Source organism: Arachis stenosperma, chromosome 1 (assembly GCF_014773155.1).
Source record: "Arachis stenosperma cultivar V10309 chromosome 1, arast.V10309.gnm1.PFL2, whole genome shotgun sequence".
NCBI classification, from domain to species: domain Eukaryota; kingdom Viridiplantae; phylum Streptophyta; class Magnoliopsida; order Fabales; family Fabaceae; genus Arachis; species Arachis stenosperma.
Window position 1 is genome coordinate 121,426,723 of NC_080377.1, and position 19,747 is coordinate 121,446,469.

A 19,747-nucleotide genomic window follows, 5' to 3' on the forward strand; every position below is an offset into this window, starting at 1 on the left:
TGCAAATCGTCACCCAAAAGTCAACCGCAATTTACTGCAACAAGAACACAGCAATGTTCATACTTAACGTAAATAACTACAACTAAAAAACTCCTCAATACCAAGCAGTGACTAATACATTGCGGTCACTAAATCAGGATAAATCATGCTTTTAGAACCAATTATACTTTCATTGCACTAAATTCAGAAGACTAATTCCTTGAAATGGTCAAAGTGTCCTGTGCATCGACGCGAACAATGCCATGTACGATCCTTGTTTGTTGCCACAAGGCAGTGACGATGTTAACGGATCTCGGACATCGATCTGCACATGTCGTGTGTCACATTTATCATCAACGACATCATTAACGCAATCATAGTTCTTGAATGAATGTCTCTTGTCCTGCTGTGACTCCTTCACCTGCTGATAACATCATAATCCCCAATCAGAAACTATAATCATGCATAAAACCATAGTCATTCATCGCAAAGTGGTTAAGTGGAGTTTTACGCATCACACCTGTGTTAACGAGTAGAGATTTTTATTGAAAACACCATTCGTGGACGCGATGTCAATGGATTCGCTGCTTTCATGGAGGCTCCGCTGTTTTATATTTTTTTTATATACAAGAAGTCCAAGATCATCATTAATTTACCCGGTTCATGACACGGAAATTAGATGTTTATATTCAAAAAAATTACCTCAACAAAAGTGTTGTCTTTACCCTTCCGGTTCCTCATACCCGTCGCCGTAAACTTCCTTGTTCCACCCTTTTTAAAAGGCTGCCCAAACAGAGGAACATTCACATAGTTTAATGGTTTTTAAAGGGACACACACCGAACAAGATTTTCACAGCAGGAGCCTATTTCGAATAAACAGATCGTACCTTGGTATTAGGTCCTGAGTGGTGTTCGGACTTAATTGAGAACGACCTTGAAGAATTAGCAAACCTTTGTGGACTAAAACCTGAGTCCTTGGCTGATGCATTGCCGTATGATCGATCGCAAGGGTTGCCTTCCACACTATGCTGCATCAGATCTGGACAGCGCTTGTAGTAATGACCGTACTTGTGGCAATTAGAGCATGCTCTCTTCTTCCTCCAAGAAGACCTCTTGGAAGGGGCTCCTTTGCTTCTGACAACGAATGGATCGTTAATGCCTTCCACGTTAACATTAGGAGTTGACTTGCCTTGTTTGCGTGACTGCAGGCGGATAACTAAATTGACAAGTTCAGACTGGACTTCATCAAAGTCTGCAAGATCCTTGCAAGCAATATCACACAGCTTGTTGCAGTTCGATGCCAACGCTCTAACTCGAAACTTTAAGACCCTTTCGATGTCATCATTCACAGGCATATCTGTGCTAATAAATTCGTTCTTTGCATTCTTTGTCCACCTTTTGTATATCAACGAATCTGGAAACTCAAGTATGTTTTCGAACTTCATGGCACAGAAGATATGACTACAGGGAATACCACGTGATTCAAACAGCTTACACGAGCACGAGAACAGATTCTTACCTCTATCGACTTCCACCCGGCGATCTTTGGCCGGGTCTCCCAGAGCAGTCACACTGAAGTCTACCTTGTCCAAGGTTGTGCTTAGTACCGTTATATTCAAAGCCCCTGCCCTCTGAATCTCATTACGAATTTCCTTGAAAATGTTTCGCGTGAAATAACAGGATGCAGATCTTTCATATACCTCCAATGAGGTAATCATCACAGGCTCTGAGCACTGAGACTTAAAGTCAGCTATTAATTCATTGTTTCTATACTCCTTTAAGGCCCTATCCAGGTTATGCATGAAGTCAATGAGGGTGTTCTTGCGATTAACATAAAATCTGATGAGAGAATTTATACCTTCACACTGTGATGTCGTCCTTATGTAACCGAAAAACTTATCCCGGAGGAAACAATGGGACCACATCTCACGGGTTTCGTACGTCTTCTCCATCCAGGTACTGCCAACAAGGTTGTGCTTATCCAAAATGGCTGTCCATCTCCGATCAAAGTCTCTCTGGTCGTTGTTGTCGTATATAAGACCCTTAAAATCGCGTAGGAAATTAGGATTCTTTATATTTTCACATGCATTTCTCTGCAGATGCCAGCCGCATAACCGATGGGTCGCATCAGGTAGAACATTCTTGATTGCATCTCGCATGGCAAGGTCTCCGTCAGTTATTACTGCTTTTGGACTTTTCCCACCCATCGCTTCAACAAAGGTTTCCAACAACCACTTATACGTCTCTGTGGTTTCGTCGGATAGTAGGCCGGAGCCGAAGATAACAGTCTGCCCGTGATGATTGCATCCAGAGAAAATGACCAAAGGCTTGTTGTATTTATTCTTCTTGTAGGTTGAATCAAAGGCAACAATATCTCCAAAGCAGTGATAGTCGATAATTGACTGCCCATCTGCCCAAAAAATATGCTCCAGCCTTTCGTCACTAGTGAACGTATACTTTCCAAAGAACAGTGGATCGTTGTTTGACTTGCCAATCAAATAGTTTATTGCCGCATTGGCATCCCCGTTTTTAACTTTTGCCCGACGATAGCGATCGATGTGGTTGTACAAATCTTTCCGTGTGAAGCCAGCATGACGATATCCACCCTTCTGGAATGCAATATACCCCATAATATGGCAGCTCTTGACACCAAAATTATGAAGATTTTCCACTTGGACTCTATCACTCACAGTGAGACGACGATTGGCCGGTACCAGATGCGCAAATTGGGGTGGCGTCAGATCGTGGTTGTGAGATTCAACAAAACATGATACCTTCCATCTACCGCAGCCGTAGTCAAGCTTTACCCTAAGCCGAGCTGGACACTTGGTTCGCGTTAGCGACCTTGCCTCCCTTGATCTATCATCCATATCAAGATACCTCATATTTCTCCAGCCCTCTTTGTTGCAAACAAGTTGCCTGCTAATAATTCGACCTTGATTATCCCTAACCACGTCGTCCTTCCTCATTACAAATCCATGCCAACAAGAATAAGCGTTATAAAACTGGCAGGCCTCATCCTCTGTCCTAAACTCCAGGTTCCAAATATCCTCCACCATTAGATCTGCTATTCTTTTTACCCCACAAACTTCTTCACTCTTGCTAGTAGAATCCAGCGAATCCACATCGTCGTCTTCAGCATTGTCTTCTGCATTCGGTTGATAATCGAAATCAACACCCAAATCATTATCAGAATCATTCTTCACATCATCCTCGTTAATGGACATAATTTAACCCCTGCCATAATTTTACCCAAAAATGTCAATTAACAGAGCCAATGGCAGCAACGAAGGAAAACTAAACTAAGCTGCATGTAAAATTAAATGAACCAAATCCAATTAAACTAACCCAATTGTTTTGGACCCCAGTATTAGGTTTTAATTTCAATTCCCCAAACCTAGCCACAGCTTAGAACTGGACAATGTTGCTTTATTTGCAAAATCCAGAATAGCAATCCAACACCGTAAACAGAGAACCGTTGAAAAGGCATAGACTATCGTCAAAATTAAACTAATCTGGATTAACAAAAAAACTTAATCGGACATACCTTGATGAGAACCAGAGGTTGAGCTTCAACGGATAAAAATTGCACTGTCGGAGTCGGAGGGAGGTGACCTTTTCCTAATCCGACGCACCTAATTCGAAGACAGCCGAAAAATGAATGTTGTTAAACCAGCTTCCAGCAGCCACAACTTCGGATCTAGCAGAAGTTCTGCTACAAAATTCTCCTCAGTTTAGCGTTCGCCATCTCCTCAGTTGACGTCGATGCCTAGCCGACGGAACCAGAGTACCAGTTCCGGCTCCTGTTACTCGAAGGAGATCAATATTGCTAAATGGACGCTGGGTGGATTCCTCTCTGGTGTAACACTCAACGAAAGCGAAAAAACCAAACAGGGTTGGATAGTGGGTACTAGTATAAAAAATTTCACTGTTGGAGGCTGTGTTTTTCAAGTTCTGAGAGATGCATGTTGAATTTCAGGAAGAGATGGAGGGTACTTTTTAAAATGAAAAATAAGTGATATAGTAGAAATTATAATTACAAATGTTCCCCAATACACTATACAATATGTATATACTCTAATTAATGAAGTATCTATTATGGTATATGTTCATTAAAAGCTTTTGCTATAACCAATGAATGCATTAATGCAAGGTTGAAAATTTTTTTGATGAATGGCTGAGATGAAGACACATGTACAGGAGTAAATTACCCACAAAATTGCCATGGGTTTGGAAGAATTCACCATAATAATATATATAACATAATATTTTCTTTCTCTCAAAATAATTATATCTTTTATTTTTTATATTTATTATAAAATTAATTTATTTAAACAAGTATTGTTTTTAAGAACGACTTTGTTGTGAAAATATATCACTGCTTACGCCATAGAAACTAGAACGCAGTTCAGAGAGGATAAATGATTTTATTAAATCAGCTTGTTTGCTGCGGTATACCTTGGTCTACATGTTATCCTGTATTTTTTTTTTTAAGTTTAATTTTATGTGTTTGTATATTCTATATATTTATTTATTATTCACACATCATTGGGTATTTAACAATTTATTAATAGCAAGATTCAATCACGAGGATGTGGTCTAAAATCTAAAGGTTATTATTCACTGTCTCACTGACTGCGATGACAAAGATTATAGAAGCCAAAACTTAATAGCAAGATTCTCCTTTTCTGCTTTTAAACTAGAACATTTCTTTTATTTTACTTAGACTAGTTTTAATTTCTAAATATTTCATAATAGCTAAATATATAAGTTACCATAGTTGATTTTTTTTCCAATGAAAACGATTTTTCGAAAACAATGTGTGTTTTTTTTTGTTGTTGTAAAAAATAACTAAAATGGGCCTACCTGGTCTCACTGTTTTGGGAAGTTCCGGAGATATTCATTGGTAGGAATGGGCTGTTGGCTCTTTTGTAGAATTGTTTAGGGCTGTTTGCTTCTGCCAATATTTTGTACCCAAAAAATGTTTAGGGGTGCTTTTATTTAAAAACAACTTTGTGGTCAAGAAATCCAACAGATGCTCAAGTTGTATCTATCCCTTTTATTTTCATGCCAAAATAAAATTTATTATTGAAAAATATACCCACAGTGGACACACAAGTGTCAATGTGTCATAAGTAGTTATACTTTGGCTGAACAAAAAAGAATTATTATTTTTGGTATACTAAACGGGCTGGAAGCCCAAAATTATATTATAGAAATAGTTCGGGTTAGCACAGTCCCTCTCGCATCATCTAAGACAAATGGGCCAGTTTGATCCGTTTAAATTCGTGGGTTAAATATGTAGACTCGTATAAATCTGTTTTATTTGTGGTCATTCGGATAGATTAAACAGACTAATCCGTTTATTTTTTAAAAAATATTTTAACAAAAAATTATTATTTTTAGATAAAAAACTTTAAATAAACCGTATATTCTTAGTTTATGGGTTAAATTTTCAGGTAAGATAGGAGGTAATATCGGCTAAAAATGTTACTTTTTTTAAAAAATGTAACAAAATAAACGGGCCGTCTATTTAGCTCGCGGGCTAGTCCGTTTAACTCGTTATTTTTTTCGGGTTAATTGGGCTCAATCTGAAATTTAAACGGACTTAGTTTTAGAGACAAAACTCGTCTGTTTAAATGGGTAAACGAGTTAACCTGATGGGTTTGATCCATTTTGATGGTTCTAGTTGTTTACGGTATCTGCCAGTCTGATAAGTCAAAGACTAATTTATCATAAATCTAAACTTTATTATAGAATTTACCGTTGACTAATGGATTGATGTTTGCAAAAGACAGAATTTAAATATCTTATACTTACTTAAAGAAAAAGAATTCTTTAAGGTAAGAAGATGAACACAATGACATATAAACAATCAAACATAATAATATTAGCTAAGTTTGCATTTTAATAACTTATTCCGTAGCAATATATTATATCACTATAAATTATTTAACATTTTTTATTTGTGTCAATTATTTTTAGATGTTAACTTTATTTAAAATGTTAAAGACAAAATTTAAAATATTTAGAATAATTTTGATACAAATCGAAAATATTAAAAAAAATTAAATAAATAAAAAATATTAAAGACAAAATTGAATAAAATAAAATGTTAAGAATAATTTAAAAAAATCGCAAACATTATTAATAAAAAGTATATTTTAGGCAAATATTATTAAGCTATCACTGTGGATCTGTGGTCTCCTTTCTTTCTTACTCTATTGGGCCTCAGCCCCTTTGATGATCTTATTAAATATTTGTTTTGAGCCTCATTGGACACTTAACAGTGATCAGTTCGGATTAAAAATGCTTAACAAGAAGCCCAAAACGGCCAATATACTCGAGGTTACGTGAGTCCTTCTTGTTAATAAATGTCATCGTTTCGTAGCTGAGAAGAAAAACAAAAACACAGGAACCCATTTCTGACTGCGACAAACACGGCCTTGCACACCTGTCGCAAAATATCTAATCTAAATGTTAAAGATCGAAATTAAAGTGAGTTGGTTGAATTTTATTTTATACCGCAATTCATATATCAATAACAAATTCTTAAATAAAACTCAAATCATCAAAAAAAATATTTCCTAAAGATCGAAATAAATTCTGACCAACTAAAATAAAAGCTAAATAAATAAAAGCAGGTTTTGCACGTGAGAAACGGAGTTGAAACTTGAAATATCACGATATTTGACGCAGTGATAAGACAATTTTCACCTTAGGAACCGAAGGGAACATAGGTCCAATAAGAAGAGACCACGTATATACTTTACGCGGCGTACACCGTAGAAAATGGTTGTTTTGTTTCGTGATATTCTGTGTGTTTTTGTGGCACTTGTGTGCACTTTTTAGCTTTTTTGGTTAAATAAATAGGAAAATATTGTAATAGCTTCAAGGGTGGGGTCCACAACCGAGTGTCTGATCCATTCAAATATCTGTATTAGACGGTTTTACCCTCAGTCACCCACCAATATGGCTTCCTTTACCTTCTTTTAGTTGTTTCCTTAGTCAAATAAAAAAAAGGAAGGAATCAAGAGTCGGTCAAAGATAACGTAATTTAACTGGGTTGCTAACTTGCTATGGTTGTGGTTAATTAAACTGTTATAATAAAAATACAAAATCTGGATTTTGTTTATATTTCAAATTATCTTAAAAATAAATATATGCCAGAGACCAAAGATATTAGAAAGCATACGTGTAGCGTCGAGATTTAACTAGTATAGGTGCCCCAACACACACTGCACAAGGCACAGCACAGCGTGTTCCATTGCAGAGTAAGATACGTACAACTTTATTAGAATCAACTTGTCTAAGTTCATTGCAAGGTTCACTAGCTCAGAATGAATTCCCCACAAGGAAAGGATGCCTCAACAAAAATCGTTTTCAGATTTTAGCGACATTAGGCGAACGTTTTTAGACAAAAATATAAAGTTGTCCACACAAATTTTTTTATTTACTTACGAAATTTAAATTCACAAATATAAATTTTTACTTAAAAGACAATTTCTATTTTATTATTTTATTTTTACATTTAAGTTTAAAAACATCATTTAAACATATTTCTATTGATCTATAATAAGATCATATTTTTTAATATATATATACTAAAATTAATTACTAATAAAAAATATACATTAAATATAAAATATATATTAAAAATAAATTAAATTATATATTTAATATAAATATATAATAATTAATTTTAATAATTATTTTTAATATACACTTAAGATTTTTGTCTAAAATATAATTAAGATTGAAAAAATTTTGGTATTTTATTATATTTACTTATTTAGGCACTAAAGGGTATAAGCGTAAAATCAGGGTAACACCCCAAATAAGAAACAATTTGCACGTGGCGGGACGATCACGTAATTACACATTTTTCCAAGAGTTTTCCGGCTGCTGCCCTCGTCTCTCTCTTCTTTGAACTTTCCCTTCTCATCACAGAGCTTATAAAATGGAATCTTGAGCTCCATTTCTCTTTTCTCTGAATCTCATAAACCAGTCCGCTCTAAATCATTCCATTCAAATTCAAATCAATAGATCTTATCATCATTCTCCTCCTCGAACTGTAAGTAAACCTCAATTCTTGTATATTTTTCCATTCTCAGCTTCTTTCTCATCAACTTAGATCAGAATTAGAATCTCCCATTTATAGATTTATTATTACTTTTTCTCTATTTATCTATATAAATTCATACCATACTTTAGATATTAGCTTATAGTCGTAAATATATATAAAGCCTTAATTTTTAGTTGTCCTATATTGTTTCAATTTCTGGGGTGTGGCTATTTGATCATACACCAATGACTACTGGTAGCTATATTGGAATCTCTACCATGAAACCTTGTTGTAGAATCCTAGGTAGCTACAAAAGCTCATCGCTTTTTGGATTTTCTCCAACCAAGTTTAAGGATTCATCATCAATCATGGGAATCATGACTAAATCATGTCATCCCAAATCATGTCATCGTCATAGATACCATACCTGTAATAGTGATACTCAGATTGTAGGGTACATAAGTGTGATCAATCCGAATCGGAGAGATTTTAGCGTCTCCGATCCGAATTGGGGTCTTTCTAGGAGTTTTAGCACTAGATTCTGTGTCAATATTGGTAGTATTAGGCCTAGGGTTCTCTCAATGATACCGAATGTAGCTTCGGATTTTAGAAACCAGTCTACGTCGGTTGATTCTCATTCTAATGACACAAGCTTTGAGAAGATTTACATTCAAAGTGGCTTGAATACGAAGCCCTTGGTGATACAAAAAATTGAGACTGATCAGAGTGAATTGGAAGAAGTCACTGAAGAAACAAGTGATGGATCAAATATAAATATACATAGTTTCAAGGATTTGAGTGACAATAAGGTTAAGAAGGAGTTGTCTGAGATTGAAAAGGAAGCTTGGAAGTTGCTTCATGGTGCTGTTGTCACTTACTGTGGGAATCCGGTTGGGACTGTTGCAGCTAATGATCCTGCTGAAAAACAACCACTGAATTATGATCAAGTCTTTCTCCGTGATTTCGTTCCATCGGCACTTGCCTTTCTGCTCAATGGCGAAGGAGAAATTGTCAAGAATTTTCTACTTCACACATTGCAATTGCAGGTATGTTAAAAGCTTAATTAGTTTGCCATTGCATCCTTTTTCTTTTTTCCTGCTTTTCTGCAGGCCAGTTCTCCTGTAGAATGTGTACAATTTTGACCAAGATTCTGGATTTAACTCCTGTTTCAAATTTAGAACTGTTAGAGAGATTTGCTTCTATCAGCGTTTGCATAGTGTATTGTCTCTTGGGTTGATGCAGCTTAGCCTTTTCGGAACGCAATAACCAGCAGATGTTTGAATCTATGAGTTTATATAATATTTGGAAAAATCAATGGAGATTTAGGGATAGATTATTTCTTGTGCGTGGAACATGGAGGAAATTAATTATGCATTTTGTGTGGATTATACCATATCCTACTATAGAATTCTTTGTTGAAAATTTCTAAATTTCTTTCAATCAATGAACAAATACCATTATGTCATTATAAGGCCTCTCTAGATAAGATATGTCTAATGGGCTGTTAAGGCATCTCTAGAAAGTTTTGCTTATATCATGCCAAACTATACAGCTAATAGATAAATGGGAGCAAGGTGTGTAACCTTAAGTTAATGAAGCTGGTATTGTTTGTTTGGTATGTTAAATTCAAATCATTTTTGCATTTTTCAGAGTTGGGAGAAGACTGTCGACTGCTACAGCCCAGGGCAAGGGTTGATGCCAGCAAGCTTCAAAGTTAGAAGTGTGCCTCTTGATGGAAGCAATGAAGCATTTGAGGAAATTCTGGATCCTGATTTTGGCGAATCAGCTATTGGCCGTGTTGCACCTGTTGATTCAGGTAATTTCTTCATTTTTACTTGTCATAGTTTTTCTTTACTTCACTTTTTGGTATGTCAATCCATTAGATTGAATACTTTGTTGACAGGATTATGGTGGATTATATTGTTGAGAGCTTATGGGAAGCTAACGGGTGATTATGCATTGCAAGAAAGAGTGGATGTACAGACAGGGATAAGATTGATCCTTAAGTTATGTCTAACTGATGGATTTGATATGTTTCCTTCGCTGTTAGTTACTGATGGTTCCTGCATGATTGATAGAAGAATGGGAATTCATGGTCACCCTCTAGAGATCCAGGTAAGCTGATAACTCATTGCACAAAATATATTAAGGATGGAGGAATTATCAATCATTATGCTCTTTAATGTCCTCTTTCTAAAGGGAATTCTATCATAGTAGTCATTTTACATTCCTGCTCAGTATTTAGAACTGCATTTATTCTTTCAGTTATATACTTGGATTCCTTGAGCAAGTAGTGCCACTGTCACTCACGGAACTCCATTCTTTGACATAGAATAAAATCTGATTGGGATCTCCAATGTGTAATATTTTTGTTAACATGTTTTTGGAAAAATGACTGACATCACTTTCTATTGTAAAAGATTAAACAATTTATTATTTTGAAGCTTAAGTATGCATCACCAAAGAGTTATTATAATTGGTTTTATTTAGTTTTGAATTGGTTGTGGTTGATTCTGGCATGGTTTGCCTCTATCTTTAAAGTTCTGTCTATTCATTTGCAATCACTCTGTCTTCTGTTGGATTGTTCTATAAACCATAAGTTCATTTAGGAATTGTTGATTATCCTTAACTTTTGGATCAACAACAACAACACAGCCTAATATTTATATCATATATTCAAAATTGAATTTTAGTAGTTTTCTAACTGCAATAACATGGACAACTGATAATGCCATTAAATGCTGCTGTCTGTAAGAAACTTAGAATGTTAACCAATAGTGGGTCTTATCTGTCTGAATATAAATCCCTTGGCTTATGCATTTTTCATTGTCTGATTTTGCATTACAAATTTGCAGGCATTATTTTATTCAGCTTTGCGCTGCGCTCGTGAGATCTTGATAGTCAATGATTCTACCAAGAATCTAGTGGCGGCCGTTAATAATCGCCTGAGTGCACTCTCCTTCCACATGCGAGAATATTACTGGGTAGATATGAAGAAGATTAACGAAATTTATCGCTACAAGACAGAGGAGTATTCTACCGATGCTGTCAACAAGTTTAACATCTATCCAGAGCAAATTCCTGCATGGTTAGTTGACTGGATATCCGACGAAGGAGGATACTTCATTGGCAACTTGCAGCCTGCTCATATGGACTTTAGGTTTTTCACTCTCGGAAACCTGTGGACTATTGTTTCGTCTCTAGGAACATCGAAACAGAACCAAGGCATTTTGAATTTAATAGAGGCTAAATGGGATGATCTTGTTGGCCAGATGCCTCTTAAGATATGTTATCCCGCACTGGAAGGCGAGGAATGGCGCATCATCACCGGTAGTGACCCCAAGAACACGTAAGCCTCTTGAATTTCCTATTTGTCTTTTTCCAACCAGGTTCTTGTTTCTTAAATTTTCTAATAGTATCTGTTCACTGCATGAATCCCTTGCTCCTGTTTGAAGCATAGACTAACAGTTTCTATTAAAATTCTTGCAGCCCGTGGTCGTATCACAATGGTGGATCTTGGCCAACACTTCTCTGGCAGGTGTGTTTGATGCACGCTCTATTTACATTGATTCCTTCTTGAAATCTTAGAAACAAATTGAATTTCTGTGCTTGTTTGTTTTATTGCGCTAATTTGTTTCTTTAAAATTCAGTTCACATTGGCATGTATCAAGATGGGAAGGCCTGATTTGGCCCAGAAGGCTGTTGATTTAGCCGAGAAGAGGATTTCTGCGGATAGATGGCCGGAGTATTATGATACTCGAAACGGAAAGTTCATTGGCAAACAATCTCGGCTGATGCAAACGTGGACCATCGCCGGTTTTCTGACCTCAAAGATGCTCCTAGAGAATCCAGAGAAGGCATCCTTCTTGTTCTGGGAGGAGGATTTTGAACTCCTTCAGAACTGTGTCTGTATGCTGAACAAATCTGGTAGAAGGAAGTGTTCCCGCTTTGCCTCAAGATCTCAGATTCTTGTTTAATGAGGAAAATAAACTCCTTGTTTAATTTGTATGTTGTTTTGTAACAACGGCTAACTGTATTACCTAATTATGTTGTATCATTAGGGTTAACTGACTAACTCCATGTAGCACTATTGAGACTTGAACTGCATGTGACTATGTACTTCTTTTCCTGTTAGCCTATATTTTAATTTAAATTCTTTTAAAAATTTCTATCCACGTGTAAATTTTGCATGTAGATGTTTTTATGTAAAATTAATAGTTAAAAATTATTAAATAATAAATTTAACATGTTCGACTGAATTATTTTTTAATAATTTTCAACTATTAATCTTATATGTATATAAATAATAATTAATTTAATAATTTAATTTGGCTATTATTAGTATTTTTAACGGTATAAAATTATGTCTAATAGCGTAAGATTATTTACTTTTCTTTTGTTTAAATACTGATCAAATTTTAATAAAAGCACGTTCTAATTATAAGGCAGAGCGCGAGAAAGAGATGATGGTAAAGAAAACATGCCCCGAAAGAAACTTTGATTGCCTGGTTAAAGAAAAAGAGAGGCTTTACAATTTGGAATAGGAAGAACGAAAGTGCAGAGATATTAAGAAGAGGAAAAGAAGCAGTAATAATTAACATGAACTAAAAGTCAAAAGTCAAAAGTCAAAAGTCTTTGCGATTTCTGAAGAGGTCAATGCGAGTGTCTCCAAGCCTGAGAGAGTAAGTGGCTTTCTTGTAGTCGGCCCAAGTGAAAGGTCGGAAGAGAGAGGGGGTCTGTGGTGTAACCAAAACTGGTGGAGCAACGATACGTGCAGTTAGTGGTGGAGCCCCAAAATATGCCATTGACATTCTTGATTTCTGTGAGTTGGTCATTGCCCTGTGTCTCACACTTGCAAATCTTCCATTTGTCATAACCTTGTTTCACAACACAAAAGACCCCGAATTATTCATTCATCAACTTACACTTCTTACCTTTTTCTGTTCAAACTCATGCCACCACTTCTTCAACCTTGTGTCTCCCCCACCCCTTATATCTCTCTTTCTCATTTTATATCTCCTATGTTTCTTCTATTATGGCATCTGCCACAGATGGTCCTATTTTCACATTCACTTTGTGGGATAAAATTATAGAAAAGTTTTTAAATGTATTCCAAATTCCAGTATTTTAATAATTTTAACGGTTGATTTTAATTAATATATATTTTTATAATTAAGATTAACAGTTAAAATTATTGAAATACTAGTATAATTAAAAAAAATTTTAAAATTACATACGCCAACAAAATTCACATTTTTATTTAAGAGTGAAAAAATGTAAATGAGCCAATATAAAACATGCATGCAAGAATTACCATAGGTTAAAAAATTAATGAATAATATAAAATATACATTAAAAATAATTTAAAATATCAGTATACATAATATTTTGTATTAATAAAAAAAAATGCAGTGAGAGAATAAAATATGACAAGTTGATGTGGTAGGCAAGTAGCAATAAGTTGAGGGGGGCAGTGTTAGAAGATTTTGTACATGTTTGATGTCCTAGCTTAGCTACACACTAAACACTAGTATAGTATAGGCAAAGAAGAGGCCCCCCAAAAAGGCATCACCCATGCTCACTAAAAATGTGAAGAAGTGGGGTTGGAGAAAATAATTGAAGATAAACACACAATAAACATAACATAACATACCTCAAGTACATCACCCACATTAACAAAGAAAGCAGAGGGGTCAGGGATGACTGGGACCCAGAGACCATCTTGGAGGGAGATCTGGAGGCCAGGAACATCGTTGGATCTGAGGATGGTCAAGATCTGAGGGTCAGAATGCTCTCCAAAGCCAACAACCTTATTGGAGGAGTTGTCCCAATCGGTGGTGCAGTGATGAATGGGGGGAATAGGAAGAGGAGGGTAGTGATTGAGTCTCAGAAGTGAGTCACTTTCAGAGTCTTTGATGAGTTTGCTGAAGAGCGAAGTGTCCGGGACCCCCAGTCCCTCTGCAATTAGCTCCAATATCTCACATGCTACCTCCCTCACTTCTTCTGTGTATGCACTCACTATACACCTGTCATGTACAATCACACTCTCTCTCAAACACTATTCTCTTTTCAGTTTCCAAATCAAACAAATACAATTACTTTTTTTCATTTCTTTATCGGTTAAAATCATCCATTAAATTAATAACTATAAAAATCGCTATATGACAGTTTAATTAAACACATTAAATTATCTAATAATTTTTAATTATTAACTTCATAAAAAAATTACTATAAATGAATTTTCAACTTTTATATATTAAAATATAAATTAAACAATAACTAACCTTAATAGTTGATTTTAATATTCAAACAATATTTTTTTTAAAGTATTCGTATTTCTTAAATTTCTAGAGCCAATGATTTCGTTATTTGATATCAAAATTTTTGTAGCAAAATTGTTTAGGATTTTATTAGTCCATTTTTTTCAATTTGTATACAAAGAAATCATTAATATATAACTATTTATATAATTTTACCTAACAATTTATATGTTAAGAAATCTCCTTGTTTTTTAAAAAGATATAAAAATAGTGTTTCACAGAAAGGTAAATTAAAATAGTGCAATGCAAAAATATAAACAGCAATAATTTGTTAGGTTGAAATTTGTTAATTTTACTACTGTTAGCTCGTGTTCTTTTTATCCCTATTAAAAAAAAGTTTTTTTTGCCTCAACAAGATTCTTGTTCTCATGGAGTATGTATTCATCAATTAAAACCATTTTAGGACATGAATGTCCATAATTCTTTGATATTAAAATTTTGAATTTGATGTGATAAAGATAAAGTGTCTGAATCCTTTTACAGGTGTTGACATTTATAACAGAATAATACACAAAGTTCAGTGATCCCAGAACTAGAGCTGGCTCTGGCTCTGGCAGTGCCACTACTCAATCTGGGGTTCTGACTCACTTCACTGACTAGTCACTGCCTTTGCCTGTGTATATCTGTATGCTCTAATACTATTCCACTTCTTGCTTTGCAATTTTTGGTAACAAATTTTCATTTAATTTCATTAAATAATTACCACCGTTACTGGGACATCTTTTTGTTCTGGGAAAATGTAGCCTCTCCTGCCTACTAAACCATAAACACATTAATTTAGTTTTGAGCTTTTGGTTTGATTTGATTGGACATTCTGATATGTCAATCTGACACCACAGCTTTTTTTCAGATGGTACTTTCTTCTCTCATTTTCCCTTTTTCATTTTTTTTAAATATCCAAATTAATATTAAAATATACAATAAAAAATAATTAAAGATTACTATCTTTTAACAATTAACTAAATATAATTTTGGACAATCATACAAAATAACAAAATCAAGAGTAGTCATGTCTAAAAAATAGAAGACTTGTAATTATTAAAAACTATAATTCTGAAATTAATATTACTACTATCTATATTTTGTCTTTAAATCAAACACTATCTAATAATAATAAATGAATGAATCAACTCCACTATAGGTCTGACTTATGAGAGCATTGACATGACTAGAACTTTGAACATTGAAGAGAAGAGGTAAAGTGCATGTGTATCTGAATTCTGACATCCTATTATCCCACCTCCTAGGACTACATTTTAAACCATTCAATGCAAGTCCCATGTGCTACATTCGTCAAATGCTTTAGAATGTCACATGCATTCCCAACACTAGTGCTCCTTCCATTTCTATACTTATGCTAAAATAAAATAAATGGTAAAATAAAAACATTATTAAACAACTTGCACATTAATAAACAATAAACATTCACTATAGGACAATTTTAACCTTGAATTTTGACTTACTATAACATTGTTTATAGTGGTTGAATAAGTTTGACAAGTCATACATCAAAATAAAAAAAAAAAAAAAAATTGAGGTGAAGAAGATAAGATTTGAGTCTCCCACTACCTGTCGTACAAGATCGTCCTAACACCATTCTTTTACTATTTTCTACCAAAAGAAAACATACATACCAAGTTGTATGGTAATAAATATAAATAAACAAAATAGACATAATTATATTTTTAAAATATAATTATCTATAAATTTCTTGATATTAATTTTAAATTTAATTTTTGTTAATTAGAAAATTCAGCATATGACAATAAAAAAAACCTATACAAATTTCAGAGACTACTAATAAAAATAGATTTCATATATGAAATAAGATTATACTCCCTAATAGTTTTTCCTCTTTTATTTAGTTTTTGAGTCCAACTAACTGTGAGAAATTCTAGCAAGACAATATGAATAAGGACTAATGAAGATTTTACTTAAGGGCATTAAACTGACGAGATGGACCCATGGAATTATATATGTCATTGTTTGAGAGAGCAGTTGCTGCCGTGGTTGTATCACTTACCAAAAACAATAAAAATAAAAATCCAACCTGAAGTGTCACTATCTCTCCCCTCTTTGTTGGTCAGATACAACTCATAATGAAAAGGTAGATATAGCTCAAAATAATTAATATAATCAAAATATTAATATATTACTTATTATTATTATTATTATTCATTGAACTAACATATTGTCACCCGGGTATATATGCTGGCAATAACTTACTAGCTAGTAGCTAGCATGGTCCATAACATATAAAAGAAAGAAATATCGTATTCCTATGTATCTATGCATTACCTCGTCAAAACCCTTATACCGCAGTTCTTTATAATTGTATATATGTCATTAATTATGCATAATAATAAAATAATTTATTTAACAAGCAAAATACAATCCTGATAATTAGTTTTGAGGTTTTTTATGTTTTATGCTATTTTTAGACGTTGGACAAGTCCTTGGTTTAGTTAATGATAAATAAAATCTAAAAGTAATGAAAGTGGATAACAGTAATATAAAAATATTATGTGTATATCAAAATCAGTCACTATATATTTATATTTGTATATAAATATATATTTTAAACGGATAATTAATTTGTCGGCTGATTTTTTATGTACACATAAAATGATGAATACTAGTAATAGTAACGTATGTACCTGAAGTTAGAAGGGACATTGGAAATGTGATGAAGAATGGAGGAGGAGTTAGAGGTAGCGTTGAGGAGAAGGTACTCGACCTCACCCATGTCACCATTGAAGCCAATGTTCTTGCATCCATAGACAGGTGCAGCCATTTTCTTCTGGCTCATTGGTTTGCCAAAGAAACCAAAGGCGGCTTCTTCTATTGTGGCTATGGTTTCTTGATTGACACCATGGTTGATGACCTTGAAGAAACCAAAGTCTTCACATGCTTTCACGATGAGCTTTGACACCACCGACCTATCTCCCTTAAGGTCCACCACCGGAAGCTCAATGGTGGTGGATAGGATCCTATCGCTCGTTATTGGGTTTGGGGAAGCCAGCACCATTTTTTGTTCTCTCTTCAGATCAGAGTCAGGAAATAAAGGTGTTTGAAAACTCAGAAACTGAGGTTTTTGGAAGAGAGAGAGAGAGACTAATGGAAAGAGATAGGAAATTGTAAGTTACAATAATGGGGTATTTATACAGCAAGAATTGAATAGGAAAGAATCCAATTTTTTTCTGTCAATATTTTTTGTAATTTTTTCATTTTTTATAATAATTTAAAAAATAATATTACATAAACAGTAAATATTATTATTTTTTATCAGTATTTGATAAGTAATAATTTGTACTTATATTTATGAATATTTTGTACACAAAAAATATATAATTTGCACATATATTTATTAAAATTTTGCATAAATAAATTAATATAATTTGTTCTAATATTTTTCAGAATTTATATATATAAATTATTAAATTTTATTTATTGAAGATAATTTATTATTTATACTGATTAAATAATAACCAACAATACTAAAAATTATTGGTTGAAGAGTTTCTCTAATTTAAAATCTAATCAATTTTTACTTGTTTATTATTTTATTGACTAATTTTTAATTGTATAAAAATATTTTTTAAAAAATTTAAAAATAAATTTTAGATGATTAATTTTTTATTTTTTATAAAGAGCAATGCTAGGGGCCCAGTAATTTTTGTAATTGTTAACTATCAAATAGTCATCAATGATGATTTGATAGTGTGAGATTGGTGTGAGATTTTATCCAATAGCTCATATTTCTCTGCTGGTTACATGCTGGCTAAAATTTACTAAAATTGCTGGCCCTTAGACTTTTTCTTTTATAAAAATAACATATTTATTTAATTAATTATTATGTTAATTATTGTATTAGTTTTAAAATTATTGGCTATATAAAAAAATTTATATTAAATAATTTTTTGAAAAATCAAATTTTGCATTTTTATAAATAAAGTTAAATGTAAAGATAATAATATTAATAACACCGAATTCACTTTCCATAAAAAGCATAGAGGGTGTATCAGGAAAAGTGGTTTTTATTCTCGTGAAGTACAAGTAGCAAATTCTCAATAGAAAGTTGACTTTCTTGGCTCCGTTGTTGACTCAAAGTTGCTTCTTCAATTTAATTGGCATTTTTCTGTGTCTCTTTTGACACAAATCCTCCTTTATGTCTGTCTTTGATTCCGCATTAACGCTTCCTTCCTTTTTCTTGCATGCTTTAATTTGCTTTCACACATGAAGCAAGGTTTCGCATTTTCTTTTGCCAAAATAATAAGGATTTATATGTAAAGGTTATTATTAGTGAAAATTAGTAATTTTTTATTTTAACAAATATATAATAAATTATAAGAAATTGAATTTTTTTTTTTTAAATAATTGACAATCTTAACATATATTCTAAACATAAATATTGGCTAAATTGAAATAATAATTATTACCGAAGTAGCAATTTAATTATTTTAAACTTATTTTAATAAATTAATGATTAGTATTTGTTTGGTAGGTAAAATTATGATTATCTCCCATAGTTGTAGACTTGTATAACATAAATTTGTAGGATCGAAAGATGAAATTGCAATGAATAAATCTTCTTACTTTAAGTTAGAGTATTTATGGTGGTAAAATGTATCTACAAGATATTTTAACAACCAAATTAGTAATAGTCTAAGAGATTTAAAGATTAAGTCAAAAAATATCTCTTGTATATATGTTAAGGTTTTTATTTATAGTATATAAAAGAAACATTTAAAAAAATCATATTAAATTGTGCTAAGTCTATATTATATATTTTTTATGAACTAACATCCTATCAAGAGCATTTTTGGTCTGGCTATTACTTTATATCAATAAAAAAAATTGGACCCTTATAACATTAAAAGGTAATATTTAGTAAGAAAAAAGTATGCAAAATTCTACATATATGTACCAAACAATCAAATTCAATTGTAAGATATATAATAATTTATATGGTAAGGCATTATTATGATTTTTAATGTTTGGATTAAATTTTAATTTAATTTTTAAACGTTTTAAATATTTTATTTTAATTTAAAAAAATTAAATGGATAAAATATTGTTCTGTCTTTAAATTTAACATGAATAGTTAATAAAGTGAAGGACGTAGACATTAATAATATTATTAATTAAGTTATACTTTTTTATTCTTGTGTGTTAGAAAAATATAACTAAAATTTTTTGTAAAACTTCTTTTAATTTTTCTTCTTGTACAAAATTCTAAATCCTAGCAATTATTTATCGACGCTTTAAAATCAAAGAAAAAACTTTTATATTAGTAATCATTGATGGATCGATTTTATTTACATATTAAAATTGAACGTTATTAACTATTCAATATATGCTAATTATTTATGTCAAATTTAAA

General features: G+C 32.8%; 3 protein-coding genes across 3 annotated transcripts; 1 reads left to right on the forward strand and 2 right to left on the reverse strand.

Moving 5' to 3' along the window:
- Positions 1-208: 208 nt before the first annotated feature.
- LOC130932965 (protein FAR1-RELATED SEQUENCE 5-like) lies at positions 209-3,206 on the reverse strand. Its single transcript, XM_057862443.1, has 3 exons — positions 867-3,206; positions 682-762; positions 209-400 (listed from the first exon to the last, which is right to left on the reverse strand). The coding sequence occupies exons 1-3, from the start codon at positions 3,204-3,206 to the stop codon at positions 209-211; spliced, it is 2,613 nt and encodes an 870-aa protein (XP_057718426.1).
- A 4,744-nt stretch (positions 3,207-7,950) lies between these two features.
- LOC130969311 (alkaline/neutral invertase A, mitochondrial-like) lies at positions 7,951-12,209 on the forward strand. Its single transcript, XM_057894981.1, has 6 exons — positions 7,951-9,090; positions 9,695-9,860; positions 9,948-10,159; positions 10,900-11,393; positions 11,534-11,582; positions 11,695-12,209. Exons 1-6 carry the CDS (start codon positions 8,290-8,292, stop codon positions 12,019-12,021), a joined length of 2,049 nt encoding a protein of 682 aa, XP_057750964.1. The 5' UTR covers positions 7,951-8,289; the 3' UTR covers positions 12,022-12,209.
- A 322-nt stretch (positions 12,210-12,531) lies between these two features.
- On the reverse strand, positions 12,532-17,473 carry LOC130969320 (gibberellin 2-beta-dioxygenase 2-like). The gene is made up of 3 exons (XM_057894993.1): positions 17,022-17,473; positions 13,698-14,070; positions 12,532-12,921 (listed from the first exon to the last, which is right to left on the reverse strand). The coding sequence occupies exons 1-3, from the start codon at positions 17,390-17,392 to the stop codon at positions 12,670-12,672; spliced, it is 996 nt and encodes a 331-aa protein (XP_057750976.1). The 5' UTR covers positions 17,393-17,473; the 3' UTR covers positions 12,532-12,669.
- Positions 17,474-19,747: the final 2,274 nt, after the last annotated feature.

Bases quoted from the DNA above. Each gene is read 5' to 3' on its own strand.
- LOC130969320 (XM_057894993.1), bottom strand. From the start codon at position 17,392: ATGGTGCTGGCTTCCCCAAACCCAATAACGAGCGATAGGATCCTATCC. The intron at 14,071-17,021 runs GTACATACGTTA...TGTACATGACAG, and splicing joins AATGTCCCTTCTAACTTCAG to GTGTATAGTGAGTGCATACA. The intron at 12,922-13,697 runs GTATGTTATGTT...TTGTGAAACAAG, and splicing joins ATGTGGGTGATGTACTTGAG to GTTATGACAAATGGAAGATT.
- LOC130932965 (XM_057862443.1), bottom strand. From the start codon at position 3,206: ATGTCCATTAACGAGGATGATGTGAAGAATGATTCTGATAATGATTTG. The intron at 763-866 runs GTACGATCTGTT...CTGTTTGGGCAG, and splicing joins ACTCAGGACCTAATACCAAG to CCTTTTAAAAAGGGTGGAAC. The intron at 401-681 runs GTAATTTTTTTG...TGTTATCAGCAG, and splicing joins AAGACAACACTTTTGTTGAG to GTGAAGGAGTCACAGCAGGA.
- LOC130969311 (XM_057894981.1), top strand. From the start codon at position 8,290: ATGACTACTGGTAGCTATATTGGAATCTCTACCATGAAACCTTGTTGT. The intron at 9,091-9,694 runs GTATGTTAAAAG...TGCATTTTTCAG, and splicing joins TTCACACATTGCAATTGCAG to AGTTGGGAGAAGACTGTCGA. The intron at 11,583-11,694 runs GTGTGTTTGATG...TTTAAAATTCAG, and splicing joins GGCCAACACTTCTCTGGCAG to TTCACATTGGCATGTATCAA.